At 45.7% G+C, this 19926-nt stretch overlaps 1 protein-coding gene across 1 annotated transcript in view; it reads right to left on the bottom strand.

Moving 5' to 3' along the window:
• Window positions 1–305: 305 nt before the first annotated feature.
• Window positions 306–19926, bottom strand: part of LOC149341560 (adipokinetic hormone/corazonin-related peptide receptor variant I-like) — a 74830-nt gene continuing 55209 nt past the window's right edge. Inside the window, exons 2-3 of the mRNA XM_089543649.1 lie at window positions 5479–5683; window positions 306–3492 (exon numbers count right to left, since the gene is read on the bottom strand). Of these exons, the coding sequence (XP_089399775.1) occupies window positions 2894–3492; window positions 5479–5683 (804 nt within the window). The 3' untranslated portion in view covers window positions 306–2893. The remainder of the gene's footprint in view (window positions 3493–5478; window positions 5684–19926) is intronic.

Here is a 19926-nt window from a genome sequence, read left to right as displayed (position 1 = left end):
TCTGTGTGCGCGTGGCTTTTTAGCGCAGTTGCGCCAAAGACAATTTTGTTTCAATTATATCTCACTTAAATATTGACGCTGTCCTGTAAATCAAGCAAATCCGCCCTAAACGCACTGGGTAATTTAATTTAACCGTCTAATTAAGCCTTTAAGTAAGGAAAGAGGCACTTGATTTGTTTTGCCTGTTCTGTGAAAAAACATCTCTCAAACTGCTCTTATTTTTCAACGAATTACCGGCACATTTTTTCCACACAGGCCTGTGAACAGATTAAGGTGATCGACCGGGTCAGACTGGAATAGAGGGCTAGAGAGGAGTGGGGGGGACTAAGAAGCTCTCCGGGAAGGTTTTCAACTTTGCTAATAATAAAATTGTTCTCTATCTCTCTCTCTTTCAGGCGTACGAACAATCACCTCGTGGAATAATGTCAGGAAGGGATTATAGCTAACGTGTGTGTTATATGAATTTGAGCGACATAGCATTGATTGAAAAACCCAAGAAATCAGCTGAATCTGAACACTTTAACTAGAAGCATCATGAGAAACAGGGGTACTTACGGAGCTATGTCGACGAAAACCACTATGGGGTTCAGGATGTACCAACGAAATATACTCCGAGCACACGGAGGTTTGACTTAACGTTTTGTGGCTAAAAAAGCCAACTTTGCGTTAACTTTTTTCATTGCCGATAAAATTAGGTGAAACAGATGGGGAAAATAATTTTTTTTCAGGTTGTTCACTTAAGGTAGTAAGTTAGCTTTAAAACCAAACATGCAGTTCCATCTGTAGTATGGTCATATGAACTGTGGACGGCTGCATGGTCCAGCTGATTGCCGTACAAGATGAAAATATTGTCGCATTGGTTTTACACTATATTTATAATCGGTACATACAATATTCTACCAACTTCTCACAATACTGAAACACGCATCTGACTGACACCTGTACACTCAGGATGACACTAAAATTGTCAATCTCGCTTGGAGAAGAACATGAGGCCTGAGCCGCAGATAACATCACCCACAGCAGTGATTATGATGCGAAACGAGATATGAATTCTCCGGAGGTGCTACTTTGTGAACACAGATCAAGGCACCAATTCTTTCGTATTTATAACCTTGAAGTTATGGAGGGGAGCCAAGGAGGTAGCGAGTTTGAGAGTGATACATGTTTAGATTGTGTACTGAACTTTCCTTTTAGAATATGCGCCTCATAAGAGAGGAGTGGAGGGTGGGTGGTTCTTTTTTTTTTTTTTTGGTTAAAATTTCTGGGGAAAATACACTGAAGCCAGTGTGATAACCAGAGAAGTAACCTCAGTAATCGATTGTTCGCCGTCGGTTATTAATGAGCACACTTAATTACGAGGGAAAAAAATACATTTTATCAGGCTCGACAATGTTCCCACCTTTCAGTAAAGAAATGATCGGCAGTGTCACAGATTCGCACTCTAATATCTGATATTCACATTACACTGAGATGGCTCCCTTAACTGGAGCGACACAGTTTTATTTACACATCTGAGCAACACACACATCATTGCGTGCAGTTTGAGCCTTGAAGTGAAATAACAGTTCAGGAGGGAGAGTTACCAGAAGCGCGAATCGGTCATGGACTGCTGATTTCTATAGCGCACTCGACACACTGAACCATTTAGAGTGATACCATATCTATGAAACACTGCGCTTTACGCTTCCAATAGTGCCGTGGTAGCGCCTGTCATAACCCTTGCACGTGCCCGCCATCGGAAACAAGTTTGAATTGAGCGCATAAATACACCATAAAAAGGCACAGACGCTATGTGCTTGTGGTAGCGAACATCTCAAGTGGTCGACTTGCAGCTCGCGGACGAAAACGTCCGACGAGCTGCCATGCTCGAACAGGTCCCTACACGAAGGACGGATTTCGGCCGTTAGTCTTCCAATCACGCAGAACTTACTGTGAAAGTTATTTCCTTTAGCACCAAAGCGGTAAGTATTATGTAGACACCTGAGACTGTAACTGTTGTGCATGCCATGATCAACCATTAACGCATCATCGGTGAAGAACAATGTTATATATAACACGTAGCAATATTTGCGGTTTTGACGGCATCTGTTCGATGGCCGATGATTCCTTCGGCAATAATGTTGGTAAGATATTACAGTTTGATAATTAAGCTCTTCATGAGATCGTTAAGTGTCTGGACATCTAAGCTTTGATCAGGCTAAGAGCGCAGTGGGTTGTTTTTCAGTTCTTGCGTTAATAATCCACAATCGCTTCCTCTTTTTACTTAGCAGAACTGAAGGCGAACAAATATTCATACATTCAAGGGTTCTCGGAATGACAGATGCTCTATCCTCACACCTGCTCACGTCACCTTGTATCACTTCATTCTCCCAGCTATCAGAACGAATTTCTAGATCAGGCAAGGGCCCTGAGCCACGAAACATCGTTTTGTCATAAGATAGTCTACCTCCTTCTCGGTTCTGTATAAAGTGATGACGTTTGCCTTGGCAACAAAATTCTGGCTCAAGCTTCCGTCATTATTACTAATTCACGCCGAACTTTTGCGCACAGGAAGTCCTAATTGCTCAAGCGACCGTCTTTGGCACTTGCTCCGGCGTGCATCCGGGAGCATCCCAGATTGCCTACTGAGGGCAGGACTGGCTCACTATTCCACATGTCTTGACGCTACAGTTCAGACGGAGTGCACTAGAAGTTAGAAAACACGTGACATATAGTTGTCTCCGTTCTCAATACTGTTCTCAAGTAGCTGTTTCGCCATTAAAAGCACCGGCGAAGGTTGAAACGGGCCCTCCATGGAACTCGGCTGCACTTTAGAAAGGTCTTCGTCCAAGTACGGCTGGCAGCGTCTCGGGTCCGAGATCGCCGTCTCGTTTTCATCGTCCGCTTTCACTCATATGCTCTCCGCTGCGTGCTTGGTGGCGTGGCCGTTCATGGAGGAGCGGCACATCGTCACCGAGGTGTGCCTCACTTCCAGCTGCGTGTGGCAGGCGCCCGTGTCGTGGTTGTCCAGGATGGAGCGCGCCTCGTGGCCGTCCGACGAGCACATGGAGCAGCAGTCCCTGGTGAACTCCACCCTGTGGACGGGCGTGTTGGGCACCCACGAGTTGACCGTCTGCTTCGAGGGCTTCCTCGTGAGCGTGCACTGGGCTCGACGCGCTTTCTTTCCCCACAGGCACGACTGGCGACAGCAGGCCTTGCGGAAGCTCGACGTGAAGCTGCCGTACACGACCGGGTTCACGCACGAGTTGGACACGGCGAACATGAAGAGAGACGACTGCAGGTAGCCGTCCACGTTGCTGGCGCTCTCCGGGTCGATCTGGTACCACAGCACCATCACCACGTACGGCGTCCAGCACAGGAAGAACGCGAGCACGATGATGATGGTCAGCCGCAGCGTCCGGTTCCGAGCGCGAGTGATGTGACGGACGTCGGAGCGACGTAAGCGCAGGCGGCCTGCTTGTTGCTGCTCCGGCAACACCAGTTGGTCCGCTGCATGAGGAAAAATGCGAGGAAAGCATTTTTTGTTTAATCTCGGTGTATTTAGGTTAGGCCGTGTACCAACACATTTTCCTCTTCACTGGGAAGACAAAAAAGATGCATCCGGGAGCATGCATTCTGTATAGTACTTGTCATTCTAGTGTAAATATCCATTATGATAACACGGCGAGGTTATCAGTTATACTTAAAACGATGTTTTCTGAGGTAGGAGAGACGTAAGTGGAGAGAAAGGGAGGGGGCGGGAGGTTGTAAAAGGTTAATAAATTCTCTATTTTAGCATGACTTGTCCTGGGTGGGCCTTCCTAGCATTCATTAAGTTATTGACAGTGAGAATCGGACAACTGTCTCGTGTAGGCCAGGATTCACAAGTTCCAGCGTGAGTCCGTGCATATGAGACTGAAAGCAACATCGAGTAATCATGCAAAAGGCATCCGCAAATTTTAAGTTGTGAATGCCTGAACCTGCGACGAAATGGACGAAACAAAAAAAAGAGGTTCAGAACCGGGCCTGAAATAGACACCGATGCACAGTCTGCAACCGAAATTACATTTTATTCTCTGCACATACACAAGGCAGGGTCTGAGAGTAGTTCTGAATACGCTTAAAATTATTCCGTGGAGGCTAAAACCTTCCGTCGAGATCTCCTGCAAGCTCTGTCCATGGGCATATGATCTTATAGGATGTAAGTGCTTAGGTACGGCGGAGCGAAAGTAAATGCTTTTAGCTCCCACTTCTTTCGGTTGCCGGCTCGCATGTAACCTGCTTAGCTCGCTTTCCGTCCAACAGCATGCCGTTGTCGCTGTACATGTAGAGTTCACGACGCGCATTTGTTTTGTCTGCTTTTCCGAATCACTCTTTGTAAAACTTTAGGGCGTAGCAAAGGGAGCTGAAAGCTGTCAGAAGCAATTTATTTCTAAGCTTTTCTTTCCGCCCAGCTAAACATCCATCTTCTTATTTCTATGGTAAACAAGGAAATTATATAAATGCACTTCACATACTAAGCACATGTTCGCTACTAGGTTCACATTATCGGGATTTGGATCTCCGCGTAATGGCAAAATTAAATCTTGCTTCGTCTTGAAAGCATTAGGCGGAGCTTTTCATCTGGTGACATCGCCAGCCTATTGCTGTGAGAGGTGTTTAAGGTGCCCGTTAAAGTTTTTCAGAAGGCAGCACCAACTTATGTTGCGTGGTTAGGCACTGTTCGTTAGGTTCGATTAAAAGAGGGGCGCAAAGTTTCGCTGCGTTTAAAGAAGTAATTTATTTATTTCCGTTAGCTGACACCCGAAAACGTTTTAAGTCACGCTTAGAACACCTTAACTCGCGCGAAGTCAGTGTGAACCAAGATGGTGATAAGCAAAGGCCCGGCAGGCAGAAAGGATTAAGATCGCTTTCTAAGTTCCTGGTGTTTTCAGCAGATAGAAGGCACATAGAGCAACACTGTGTTTACAAAACAAAGCGTGGGATTCTGGGCCGGCCACACATTCACCGTGGCGTTTTACAAAGATTGCTGCGAAATGTCGTAGCATACTTCGTCACTCTCTTCCTCAAAGCACTAGCCAACAGTTAACAAACAGCAACCTCCATGAGTACTCTGTGAAACGAGAAAAATATTTTTGAAAGCTTTGCTCACATGTGTTTCTATAGGCCGCGCTACCGTTCCATACCCCCAGCTGGGAGCCATTGCCGTGCGCAGGTGTTTTAAAAATGCATCGCCGTCGAAATGACCTTTCATACTTCCAGAATCTCTTCTAAGGCGTAGTTGCCCTTCACGAAAGGACGACATCACAGGTGTACTGTGAAATCAGAAAACTGCTTTGGAAACTTTTGCTTTGCTTCCATGTATTTCTACAGACGCTAGGCCTACTTTTCCCTCCCAAGGTTTTCTCCGGTCATTTCAGCCAGCGGCAGCAGCGCCACCGCATCTTGCTTACGTCACGGGTTGGTGTTGATCTAAACGTGCTGAAGGGGCCTTACCGTGGGACTCCTTGGACTGCTTGTGTATCTCCCAGAGGATACGGCAGTAGCAGACCACGATGGCCACCAGGGGGACCCCGTAAAGAGCGAGCAGGCAGAAGAGGTTGTAGGCCTTCTCGTGCCATGGCACCGCGAAGAAGGCGAAGGTGACGCACTGGCGGAAGCCGGGCATCGCAGGGTGCTCCATCACGCGGAAGATCACCGCCTGCGCACGATGAGAGAGACGATTTTGTGAGGCGGGCAAGAGAAGCACGATGTTTAAGGTGTCAAGGATAAAGAGAAGCAGACAAATGCGGATATCGAGAGAATTTTAATACAGATGCCAAGACTTGTTTCGACTGACCTCCAGACCGCTTCCGGCTGGAAAAGTTATCCCGTAACGTTCATTGCTTCTGCTATTTTAGAATGTCCTATAGCCTTAGTTTTAGTTTTGTGTCGGTGTAGTGACATTTATGGCGAAGGTAATTGTAAGTATCGTTTAGTTGGTTTCACTTTGGGAGATTAACTTAAATAAATCGAATGGAGACTTATTATGCCTCTTTGTTCGAGTTGGTCTATTGTAGTGTGTTATTCAGTGCGCCCCAGAAAAGTTTTTGTTTACTGGGGATCAAGAGAAGATAGCCTAAAAGATGAAGTTATATTTTTAGTAATGTTATGCTCGGGCGCAGTTAATTGTGCAGAAAATTTAGCTTTTCTTTTATCCGAACATGTTCAGTACAAGGCAATAAAAACGTTAATGTTTTTGTCACGCGCGTCATGATGGGGTTTCCAATCATACTGAGAGGAACAGGCCGAAGTGATAGGAAGGGGCCGAAATTCATACTTAACAGGAAAAAGCAGTGAAGAGAATGCCAGCCCGATACGCAAAGTCGATCGGAACCAAAAAGGTTATTTGGCTGTTCCGTAACGTAAACGGTACTGCAGCACTCAAAATGCCGCCGGTGGAATGCCATACCTCTTTGTGTGCCTACATTTCGATCGCAATCAAAATGCCCAGACCATGAAAGAAACGAAGTTATTGACGAGAAAAAACGGCATGCTGTTCGAAAGAGGCTTGAAAGAGAAGACCAGGGCCGTATTCTATAAGCTGTTCCTTTTCCATTGTCCATTTCGCGTCCATTCGGTTCTCTGTGAGTGGTCACTTGGATATACTGACTATTGGCTACTACGGTTGATTGTGTGTATAGCGATGTAGATCAGCGAAGTCTCAGGTATGTGCCTTATTTAACATTTAAGTGTTACTACGGTGAAGCAATACCCGGCAGAATCCGGAACACTAATTGAACCGGTAGCCTGCAGCAACCACAACTCAACTGAAATTGGAGGTATTCGTTACCTATGGCAGCGCTGTCATTTTTGCGGGCAGGAAAAACCACACTGTGGAGCTGAAGGCAGTCCAGAACACCCTACTTGTTCCGAAAGACATCCACAACTTTAACCGGCCGAAAGCCCATAAAATCACTGTCAAACGAATACGAGATCGAGAAACCACTTTTGGCAATGAACCCGCTGACGCGTTTGCACGAATTCCACCCGACGCTGGCAGGAGCATTGAAGAGCCGACCACCTTTTCCGACACTTAGTTCGCGGGTTAGTTGATGCACCCTGACAGGCAAACGAAGTGTGGGAAAATGTACAAGGGTGAGAGAAGCAGACATGCATGACGAACACATACGCATGTGTTCGTCGCGTACGTCTGCTTCTTTCACCCTTGTATATTTTCCCACACTTTGCATATGCATGTGTTCATCGTGTGTGTTTACTTTCTTTGCTTTTGTACATTTAGCGCAGTTAATTTTTCTGGACGACAAAGGCGGATGACTACGGCGCCTGGATCGTAAACACCGGCGTCACTCACGGACGAAAGCACTTATTCCATCGGCCTTTGATGAGGAAGCCTTTTTCCGCCGAGCGTTTCCTCATCAGGGAAGTGCCCCATGCCAGGCCTGGAGGACATTTTGATGCTGCTCTTTAGATTTTTAGTGAGAAAACACTACTTCATGGGGGTCAAACTCAACCAAGAATCTTGTGCCTTGGATGACCTTGAGGGTGCAGAAATACAACAGATATTGTTGTGACTGGGTTTGAAACCCGTGGCGGCACGGACAGATCAGCTTCGCTGGCAACTACACGAGAGCATTGTGCTATCTCCGCAGCCAATCACGTCTCCGGTTAAACTGGGACACTCTCACGCTGTGCATTGCCCATCATCGTCTTCAACTTTCACCTGCGGCGCGAACAGGTCACATCAGCTTAACTATGATCAGAGCTTAACCTGAGTCTAGTGCCATCGCCGGAAGTGCCGACGACCCAGCAAAGCAAAGCCGTGAGCCAACCAAGTCAAACATATGCTTTCGTACGTCTACTCGGTTTAACTACGTTGAAACCCTACCATGTCTTTATTTTTTTACTACTACTCTTCTAGGTGCTAACAAACACGTGTAACAATACTATTTGCCCTTATCGAACCAAGTTTTGAAACTATTACTACTTCTAGATGAGCTATATATTTAGAGTCAAACTCATTTCATTTCATTTATTGGTTTTGTTTGGCCAGTACAGAGACTGCAAACAAGGGAGAGCAAGCTAAAGGCGCCTAGTAGCGTCTGACAGAGGCCTGCCCTCCCCATGTAAAAAAAACAAAAAACAAAGTGGCACTTGGCAATGGTACAAAGTTTTCATAAGTAACAGAAACTAGAAAAGCAGCGGATATATTGACAACGAAACAGAGATCAGGCATGCACAGAGCTAAGCACAACAAAACTAAGATCAAAACATAACAAAGACAAAAACTGATTAGGTAAAAACACACCACAACTAGCTATAACAAAAATATTCATGAACAGTTTTCCTAAATCTGACCTCGGACATATTTTGTAGTGACAATTCTGTTAAATATGGATAAGTGTTTAATGTATGAGGAATTATGGGAGTTAGTTTTTGGAACCCATAGTTTGTACGGGATTTTGATGCATGGTATTGAGGGTGCCTAAGACTGTATGCTGTTTGGGCAATTAAATATGTGCTCTCGAAAGTCTGCCAGTTTCCTTTCATAAGGTTTCTGATATAAACAGCAAGCTTCTTGTGGTAAGCCGCCGTGATGGTTAGCAGTCTATGGTTGAGGAAGGAAGGACCCGTGCTCTCACTGTAATGTAAATTATCAATCGCTCGTACAGCTCTTTTTTGTAAAGTAAGTACTTTCACAAGATTGGTTGAGGTAGTCGCTCCCCAGATCAACAAACAATATTGGACATGCGAAAAGACTAGAGAGAAATAAATTTGTAGTTTGAATTTTCGAGGCAGTATTGTGCGAAATTTATTTAGGATACCAACAGAGCGAGCCATTTTAGTGCAAACGTAGTTTACATGATCTGTCCAGAGTAAAGGTTCTTCAAAAATGACTCCAAGGAACATTGTAGAGCTGACACGAGTTACAGGAGCTTGTTCGAAGAATGCGAAAAAAAAATTCTGTTTTGGTTGTGTTGTTGGAAACTACTCTTTATGGTTTATTTGTTTATGTATCGCGACTTACAACTGTGTACTCAGCCTGTTACCTGTGTTCTTGTGATGTTAGACTGTTTTTATGTTGAAGTAAAGATATGTTATTTTCTGCATTTTATAAGCATCCGTTAACTATGCAGTTCTTTTTTTGTTGTAACGATCTGACGAGGGTCCTGGTATAGATTTCTGACTATGGAACCCTAGTCTGTATACTTATGACCTTTGTAAAAATGCTGAAACTAACGAACATCAAAACTTCAAAAACTAGCTTCCTCAAAGAAAACGCACTTTCAGCTAAATAAAGCTTACTGCACACTTTATGCCGGCATGAGTACGTTCTGTATGCAGACGACAGAAGTCACTTGTTCAAAGGCAGTATGCTCGTTTAATATATTAACGCTATATTCAGAAAGCTGAAATCATGAAGCACAGCAAATTATCTGATAATAATTGTTAAAAACAAGACAGCACTTTTTAATAGATTGCAGAACATTTTTGCATCAGATCTGAAATTAAATTTGGCAAAATCGATTATAAAGCTTTAGAGATCGTAAAAACATTAGGACTTTCCTTTTAACAAGTACATCAGCTGGGATCCTCAGATTAGTTTCATTTTACCAATTTATCTAAATTCGTCGGAATTTTTGCAAAATTTCTTTCCTATCTAACTGTATTTCTCCTATCTAACCGTATCATCATCAGCCTGACTATGCCCACTGCAGGGCAAAGGCCTCTCCATTATCTCTCCTGTGCCAGTTTCGGCCACCCTGTCCCCGCAAGCTTCTTATTCTCATCCGCCCACCTAACTTTCTGCCGCCCCCTGAAACGCGTCCTTTCCCTTGGAATTCACTTTGTTTCCCTTAACGACCATCGGTTATCTTTCCTTCACGTTACGTGCCCTGCCCAAGTCCAGTTCTTCCTCTTGATTTCGCCCAGGATGTCATGAACCTGTGTTTGATTCCTGACCCCTCTCTGCCCTCTTTATAGGCACATAAGAGGAACATAAGCTTCTTCAAAAAAGAATAGGAAATCAGTCTGTCTGACACTCCAAGAGCAAAAAACGCTGACTCCCCTTTGCTTAAGCGTCCTGTAGGGATTCCAGTTCTGTGCATGGAGGAAATATTAAAACTCTCTTGACCGCAACTTTCGTTTCGGTGTTCGGAAATAAAGCGCTTTAATGGTGTTCGATCAGAAGCTGGCTAAGCATATCGTTAGTGTCCTCCATAAGGTTAGAACTAAGAATTTTCTGAACTGAAGTAAATGGAATGGGATTTACAACCAGTGCGACGGGAAGCTATTAGCCGTGCTTTAATCGGCTTAGAAAAACTTCCCGTAAAAGGATCTAGCAGCGCGATTCAAGTTTCACAACGTACTTGAACAAAGCGCTTCGCACCGTGAGGATTTACCGGACTTAAGTGCATGCATGAAAAAACCAGGCTGTAGGTTTGTTATGTGCTGTGACTTTAAAAAGCATACCTGAAGAAAGCCGCACATGCCAACGCAAAATATTTTGTGCCAGCATGTTACGCAAGAAACACTGGTTGAGCATACTTTATTATAAGAATTGAGCTTTGAGGTTAAAAACATAAATAAATTTGACCACTTTAAAATTACCGCGTTATTACGTTTCATTTTTTTTTCTTCCAGAATAACACGTAAATGCCAAAATAGGAGCTCCTGTTCGACCGCAGCAGGTAGTAACAATTTCTTCCACGAAAAAACAATCGCTTAAAAACGTCTTTGTTTTAACTAGACGTGCGCTAAAAAAAAATCGAGTTACTAGCATGAGTTGCGGAGCGTTACTAGCATGGGTGAAGTGCTTTTCAGGAGTCAACGCAAGCACCATGAAGAAATCGTCAGCTGCGGATTCTTCTGGTTCAAACTTTCTCGGCCTGCTCGCCTGCTTTATCGCAGTCGGTGTGTTCATGTCGCTTATTCTATTAATTTACCTCTGCTGTGCCATCGCTGATTGTACAGTATTATCACATGATCAGCCCTATATCGACTGTGGTCTGCTTTTTGGAGTGCAACCAAAATATTAAAAAAAATGGCTGAGGCTTAGCTAAGGTTAACCCTAGTCAGATGCGAAGCATATTGATGGCTAGGCTTGGTAAAGTTCCTCGCTTTGTTCTTCAGTTGTTGTAGAACGTTGTCGCCGAGCCGCATATTGAGCACGCCGCTTATCCAGACGTTCATCCCGCTCTTCATCGGTCTCTGTGGCACGCTGAAGCTTTCGCTTCTCGTTCAAATCAGCCCTGCTTCTAGGCGGCATCCCAACACCTGGCCGCCTCGTAAGTGCCCGGAGAGCGAGGCAAGCTCAGCTTTATACCGCTGCTGTAGCGTCACGTTGTCAGCTGGTGCGCCTCTGATGTGGAGCCTCCACCGCCGCGGCCGACCGCGCTAGCCGGCAGCCCATCTCTCCTCTGCTGTGACGTCATGTTGTCACGTGGTCAGCCGCCGCGCCTCTGATGTGGAGCCTCCACCGCCGCGGCCGACCGCGAGAGCCGGCAGCCCATCTCTCCTCTGCTGTGACGTCATGTTGTCACGTGGTGTCATGTGGTCACGCTAAACGTCACGTGGTCACGTGGTCAATGGTAGCTCCACCGCCGCGCTCGACGGACTATAGCGTAGCTCTAGTAATATGCTTCTCATAAAACAGGACGAAACTTTTTATGAGCACGCCACCTAATGTGTTGACACGTATGCTGCGCACAGTGGCATGTATACACCGTCCTTAATCCCACTGGCAGCCTTTACACCCTGTTGAAGAGCTGCCTCTATAGTGTGCCTAATGGTGCAGGTTTCAGGGTTTAGCAGTGCAGCAAGAAACGAATGTGTAATGGCCGGTGCGTTCAACTCATCTAAATGCACGTGAAGCCGGCTGTAGCGCATATGTTCAGTGTCAGGTGTGTTCGCACGGCGCATTGCGATTTTCGCCGCTCCGGTGACGTCATTGTGGTTATCTATTTTACTCGCGACTGTACAACAGCCTGCCTTCACCGGCATATTAACCATGGCAACACACGCTTAGATTTCAAGATTGTCTATTTCCCCGCTCACGTCATACACATACGCAACACGCGCTGGTCTTGGAATGGTGCGATGGTAAAGCAAAAAGGTTTTTGCGAAAATTCATGCCGATATGCACAGTGACGGCGATTAAACATGGGCACGATGGGATAAAATGCGATATTCCATGACTACAGCGCAACGAACGGGACAAGAAGAAGACTGCGCTGTCGGGGGAGTGGGCTAATTGATCGCTTGCCCACCATCATAAATACACGGTGATCATTTTTTTAACGTTTACAGGTTTTCAATTTTATAAATATGAGGAATACATTGGTGTTGTCTGTGCAGGTTGATTGTACACTGCGACGGACATTATGTACTCAACTCAGCTCTATAATTAAACGATTAATTAACTGAAATAAGCTACAATAAAACTTGGGTTGGGCCTAGTTGATACATGATGTTGTGTAGGTGTGGGTTGCGCAACCACGGGACGAACCACGAAGAAAAGACACAGAGACACGCATAAGCTAATCAGCTTTTATATTTGTCAATTTAGGGGGTAAGGTTGTATAGGGAAATAGAAGTTTGTCAACATGAAAAGTGAGCCCAGTTATAAAATTTTCTTATTCAGCAATGTGGCTCGGGGTATCTCACGTCTCAGATACGTCTTTGAAACGTCGTTAAGTTTCCTTTCTGCATTGTATATGAAATGGCGCCGCTTGCGTTTCTTATGAATCAAATAAAAACGCCGTTCGTGTATTTGGTGACGGTGAAGCTGTTAACTTGATTTCGGCGACGACACCTTGCGCCGAGGCGCCATTCTGTCAATACGCGACGCGGGAAAGCCAACGCAACGAGCTTTAAAGTGCATAATTTTGATGTTCAATATTTCACACCACATTGCCTATGAAGAAAATTTAATAACTGGGCTCGCCTACGGTGTTGGTGGCGTTCAATTTCGCAATATTACCTTGTGCCTTAAAATCAGAATTAAAAAGTTCATTACTTATTTCATTTAATTAACTGTCTAATTACTGATATTTATCGCTTAATTAATGTCCACTTTGCTGTGCAGTCTACCTGCACAGACTGCACCGACTTATCTCACTCAGATTTTAAAACAAAAATCTCTAAACATTAAAAAAGTCACCCTCTATTAGTAGCCAATTACGGGTAATTTTGGCTCTACTTACAGCAACCAAATTTTGGTGACAGAAAAACAAGTTACGCCTTAACATAAAACTCTTTATCGTTGTCGATTTCAGAGCTAGAGATATCTCGGCTTGATTCCAGCTTACAGGCGTTAATGCAGCTTACGACAGAACTAGCCATGCCATCTCCCAATGTACAGGAGATGGCGACTGGAGCTGTGATGGTGAACTGCTCCTTCTTGCGCATGCGCTGTTAATATAACGTGCATTCTTCGGGCCCTCATATATAGAAGTTTGAGCCACCCGTAACAAACTACGAAGTAAGTTCAGGTCCGTGTTGGTCTTTTCCCTTCGTCCGCTCACGGTTGCTATCTGTGTATCTTTCTGCGCTACATTCAACAGAAATACAAAAGGCGTAGACAGTATGGAGAAGTTCCATAACAAAGAGAAAGAGACGATATTGCGTTGCGGCTCGATTGGGAGTCACTGGTGCTGAAGCAGCGAACAAAGCGTGCAATTGGCCCTAGAGGAAGTGCCCCACCGGGCTCAGCACTGGAACAGAAGAAGCTCCTTGTTGTTTGCCCAAGCTAGCAAGAAAGGGCGTTGCCGATGACAGCTAAAGTGTCCTGGGAGAAGTGAGCCAGCTTCTTACCTTGGCTGGAAATGCGGTAGTCTTTGTAAGCTGCCTGGCACTCCTCTGGGATAAACGGAGAGTGCTGTTCCTCCTTTGGTGCACGCCGCTGCTTTTCTCTCGTTTGCCGTCACTCCAGTCATGCCTCTTTGCACAGGTTGATGCACTGTCCTGAGTCTAATTTAGAACTGTTTTGTTGGTCTCCATGCTTCGACTCCAAGTTGAGTATTAGCAAGGTACACCTGTTATATACTTACTTTCATTCTTAAAGGTATCGATAGGCTACTGTTTGTAACTTGTGAGTGCCCCGACACAGCGCTCCTACCAATGGATATTCACCTGGCAATTTCTTTCTGATTATTACCAGTTGTAAATTGCTGTTTCCTTCCAAAGACTAGTTATGCCATGGGGAATGTGTTGAATTTCAGTCCCGAATTTACGTACTGGTACCAAATGGTTAAAGACCACCATAAGGGCTTCGAACACTTTTGTGACCCTCGCTATAATGCCATAAACTTGTGCTGCCACAGTTATGGCCTTTTGTAACCGCAAGATCTGCGAATTGAGCAACTTTTTTCGCATGACAAGAATGACCATCGTCGATATGGCTTGCAATTCAAGCTGGGGGGCTAGCTGCTGCACCTTTGTATAAAAAGACGAAGCGCAAAAAAGACAGCACATAAGAAAGAGTGATGCGCATACCTTCTCTCTCTTCCTTGTGTGCTGTATTTTTTTAGCATTGCGTTTTTTCGATACGGCTAATAAAGGTGACTAATTTACCGATATAGCCCATTCAACCTGGGAGCTTTGCGCGAGAAGTGGCCGAGTGGATGCTTTACCTTTGTTTGTATCTCTTTGCTGATGGAAGCGCATGAGCGAAGATAAACGACCAGTCCTTCGCAATCGCTCTGAAGGTATCTATGTTATCTGGTAAGCTATTTGCTTGCGGCAAGAGTTTAAGCTCCTGATGAATAGACCCGGCACTTGGTTGGTTGTTTGGAAGCACGCCGTAATGAATACGGTCCTTCTACTAAATAACAGCATCATCAATGCTGGTATGCCCACCACCTATCCCATCAATACGTTCATGGCAGTGTCTTTCAATATTCTACAGTTGCCTTATAATAAGAAATGATGTCCAAGAAAGCGAGACTGGTTATGGCGCTAATACCACAACACGAGACACTAACTTAGATTATTAACAGCTCGTAAACCAGCCTCCCCGAGAAAAAAAAAAAGAAAACGGAAATATTTCATGTACATACCCGGCAGGCAATAAGTACTTCTTGGTCTTGTGTCCTACACTGGCGAAGTTCATGTATTACTCATTTCCTCGATAAACTTAACAGCGTAAGTTGTTGTTAGCCCGGTGGCTGTCGTTCATTACTTCGCCCATGGGAGACTGCTCACTTAATATTGTTTCTATCGCACGCCTGGGCAGGGGTGCCGATGTTGCTCGAATAACCAAGAGCAACGTTTTCCCCGAGCCTCTTTCCGTTACGCTGCGGTCTCTAAGGTTTTGTTGCGCGTTATTCAGGCTGTGTTCGCTGCGGCTGTATATTAACTTGTACTCACTGTCCTGCGGCACTCGGTGCTCTTGCGAACTTCCAGGAAGAGCTATGCAGGGTGACAATAGCTTTTACGCGTGCCGGTTCCAGAAGCCGGGCAAATTTTGCCTTGCTTGTGCACGCCTGTCGTGTTTGGGTGCTTATTAAGCACACCATCGCTTGGCCGGTCAGTGGTGGAGTGTCACCTTAAAGACAGCTTCTTTGTGGGAGGACGTTAATTAGCGACTACAAACAAAAGCTAAGAGCTCGGGCTTGCGAACATTCGCCGGCTTTGCTTGCTGGAAGTGGGGGGTAAGATGCGTGGTGATAATCATCGACTGTGCCAATTTTTATAGCACTTTTATTTTTTCACGCCGGCTTTAGCTGTTGCACTCACAGGAACCTTTTCTGAGGAGCAGCTTCCTGTGGCCAGAGAGTGCGAAACTACATGTTTCAAATAATTTGTTAGTTTACGGTGTTTAAAAATTTTGCCTCGGGTGCAGTAGGTATTTAATATTATGAAAACTGCTAAGCGATGCGGCTACAAGTGATATATAAGTAAATCTATCAGGAATAAAGAGGTCAAGACTTACTTATCGGCTATCTTAATTTAACAAGCAGCTGTTTTACTCGGTGCTCCGACTCCTTCAAGGTGGACAAAGTAAGCGTCATTTGACCAGTTAGCTACTATATATGTGTGTGTATATGTGCCCCGTGCATGCGTAGTGTTTTAAACCACGAGATGCTTTTAGCTCCTGATGTCGGCCACCTTAAGGTGACGTCGAGTCAAAACCGAGAGCCAACATCCAGGCACCGACTTCTCGTCATCCAAGCACTGATTTTATGTTCTCCGGGAGCTGAAAGGGGATCATCCGGGGACTGAACTGAACAATCTGTAATCGTGCCATATACAGGTGCGTGTTTTCTGGGAGCCTCTAACTGCAGCTTTTCGGGTGTGTTTAACAGACAAACATCGTTTATGTAAACGTAATTATCTCTTTAGATAACCCTTTTCTGTCCTGCCCACGAAAATGCCTGGTTGCTCAACCAGTTGAAAATCTAAGGTGAAAATCGAAGCGGTCCTCTCAAGACCGCTCATTTGTATTTACGAAATAAACCTGTATATTTAGATAAGGAAAATACACGCAAAGAAAGCCTCTCATCTCTTCAACAAAAAAGCTCGGGCTTGAAGAATTCCCGGCTGCCATTGAAGGACCCGTACAAGCTGCCATATATACTTGTGTCCGATCACTGAAAGAAACTGCTTTAGATTTCTGTAGTTGATGTATTATTATTCTGTGTTGGGGTGAGGATTTAATCAATTAAAGCCCAATCTACATATATGTGTGGGTTCGTTCTGCCATTTAGGGATTTAAAATCCTGATGTATTGATGATAGAAATTATGTCCGGCGGCATTAAACAACCGTGCTACACAAATTAGAACTGACAGGTTTGTTTCAGGGCAAGAAATGTATAAGAAATTAAAAAAAAAGCACGTTGAAATGCTTCAAGGGATCGTAAAATATACCACTTCAGTGTTATTCGTGCAAAATGTGCGGCTCCTTCTCTCAATGCTTCTTTTTTTTTTTCAGTTTCGTGAAATATCCTCTTTACGAACAGGTCGTCAGGTCAAGTTGAAAGAACATGTTTACAAATTTGAGCATACTTCAGTAAATCTTGGTCAACTTCACCACCGTGAATTGTGGGCCAGGTTGATTAAGTTACTTAGAAAGGCACGCACCAGTATATGAAAGCACCAGCAACATATATCAAAGAATACCACATTTAGAGCGGCTTGTTCCCTAAAAGATAGACTCGATGTTTATTACTGGAGGTACTGCGGTGACCTGGTGTGAAAGTTGCTTCCACCGAAGCTCTGGAATAGGTCTTTAAAGTTGTGTGGGCCGTGGTGGCTGGATATTTTGTGTGAACAACGCGTACGCCTCACGCTGCCATAGTATCCACAGGTGGCCCTCATTTGTGCTAAAGACCTCCTTGTCCAGGACTTAACGGCCACGGGATTAGAGTTTTGGCGTGACTGCATTCTAGACTCGGGCTTTCGAAACTTTCCTTCGCTTGCGGCGCACAATGGCCGAGTGGACGGCCTATTTGTTTCGCAGTCTGTTGCATCCTCAGCGATAAAAGCGAGGCGCTCACTGGAAAACAGGACTTAAGGGCATTTTCCGCCTGGGACCGCTCCCGCTAGCTGCTAACTGCACGTGCGCCAGCTTTAAGGCTTAAGAGTGTTTTTCAGCGACTGAGGTGTTATTGCAGCTCCGGAAACACGAAGCAAGGCAGACCGGGAGTATCGCTAAGGAGGAGAAATGCGAACTTTCCTAAGATCGAGATCAGCCAATACCATTCAGACAATGAAGCAAAGCTCCTGAACTTTTTTTGTTGTTGAACTTCCTGCGCTTTCACACGTGAGCAATATTTCGTGTTGGAAACGATTTTATTGCGAAGCACTACTACTTTCGCTACCACCTCAGCCCGTGCCGTGCCGCGGCCGCATAGCCACGCTTGACCTTTCGCGTGACCTCGCTGGGTGACGTTATACCATCTGTGTAAAAACGGGGCCCCATCTCACGCCGTCGCCTTGCGCGGTGCATAGCCACGGCCGTGGCCTGACTCCCGCTCCTCTCACCAGGGGCGCGGCGCGCTATGTGACGTCATACCATCTGCTTAAAAACGGGGCCCCATCTCACGCTGTTGCCTTGCGCGGCGCATAGCCACGGCCGCGGCCTGACTGCGCTCTTCTCGTCAAGCCCATGAGATGCCGCTCCAGCCTATACGCTTCGGCAGGATGCAAGGAGAAAGCATCAGCGAGCTACGGAGACAGAAGAAGAACGAGAAGAACGGCAGCAGAACCACGTATTGCTTCGCAATTACCAGGCTTAACCAAGCTAAGCCACAGCCAATTTTTTTTTTCAGCTCACATCTCTAACGAATGTTGTCTCAGAGGTGTGCGGTGGTGCGCGGATTCGGGGCCTTGAAGAAAATAAGCATCCCACAGGACGGTTACAAATGTGTAACGCAGCTAGAACCTTAGCTATGGTGTGAGAGCAATGAATTTTTATAATGTTCGGGTATAAAGTACTCGCCTCCTCTCCGATGCTTGATTGCACGTAATTCAACAGGCGTCGCCTTGTAGAAGCATCATGCCCGTACCGCACATTCTCGCCAGCTCACTTATCATACAGATATTGGCGAAGCCGGCCACAGCACTGTCTTGACGTGTTTCCAATATCGGCGATCCCGTCCCGGCCGCTGGCTCTCCCGTCAAGACATAAACACGCCATGCGGTTACTGGCTCGCAGCACCTTGGCGCGCTGCCAAGATCTCCGATGTGGACGGCGCGACATCGACACCGATGGCGTGAAGCTGAGGATCGAGCTTACAAGAGCTAACACTGTACAAAGGTTATTCTCTTTGAAAAGGGGGATTTAATGATGTGGAAGAGACGACAAGCACACGAAGGAACTAAGGCAGATCGGGCAGGAGCCACAAACGGCTGTGACTGGCTATAAGCACGCGACTCGTGCGCGGGCGATGAGGAATTTCGACGCCGATGGCGTGAAAGTCAGGGTCGAGCTTAGATGAGCGATCAGAGGTGACGAATACGCGCGGCAGGTGCTTCGCCTTCATCGTCGTCTTTGCAGTGTGTGCTGAGGACGACACCGACGCCGCCGATGGCGCGAAACTGCGGGACAAGCCAAGAAGAGCTACCGCTCTAAAGTTAGAACGAGACGGGAGGCAGCAAGTACAGCAACAACACCGACAACGATAAAAATGAAATAAACGTGCTAATGACTGAATGAATACAATTGTTAAAGCAAAAAAAAAAAAAACCTCTCTTGGTCCCCAGCTTCGGGAGAATTCGTATCCTGATAACATGTGCCAGTTTTCACACGCACTGCCCGCAGGTTTACTCCCCTCGATTACAATTGGAGATGACTGATGAAACTAGAGCGGCAGATGCTTTTGCTTGGCCCGAAGCGGCGCTTAAAGAAAGCCGAAAAAACTAACTAGGAGTAAGCTGAAGTTCCGCCTTAATGGTATGACACGACTGCGTTAATGGCTTCTTTCAGCGTCCTGGGGCCCTCTTTGCAAATCACTTGCCGCTCTGCCATCGTTGGAGTGATACGCAGCGATCGCAGAAAGCAAAGAGCGCACGCGTATTTTTATTTCCGTGGGCCTAACTTGCGGCTATGTAGCCTCTGACTGGATCTGTTTATGCACGGAAACCTGAAACACAAAATAAAAGCGAAAGCGAAGCCGCCACGCGACTGCCTGAAAGGTACTCCACGCGTTAGTTGACTCCTCCTACCGTCTGCGGCGAGTTCAAAAGAAGGCGGGAGCTGGGACGTTTAATCCGATTTAAATTGTGGAAATCGGTCGCACAGGACAATAGTGCGAAGTTTCTAAGAATGCTCGGAACGTGTAGATCGAGTTCCCGTGGTAAAAAGACGAGTTCAGATTCCTTTTTAGTGCACCTTTAATGCTATGGCGTTTAAACTCGAAGAACGCGATACAGAAAAGTTGGACGTGCAGCACGCACTGTTTTGAAGACCCAATCGCGCGACCACGCCCTATTTTGGCTGC

This window comes from Amblyomma mixtum, chromosome 5 (genome assembly GCF_055824585.1).
Source record: "Amblyomma mixtum isolate Tamu chromosome 5, ASM5582458v1, whole genome shotgun sequence".
Taxonomy (NCBI): Eukaryota; Metazoa; Arthropoda; class Arachnida; order Ixodida; family Ixodidae; genus Amblyomma; species Amblyomma mixtum.
The sequence above is the reverse complement of the archived record's forward strand: the minus strand, read 5'-3'. Positions and strand labels throughout refer to the sequence as shown.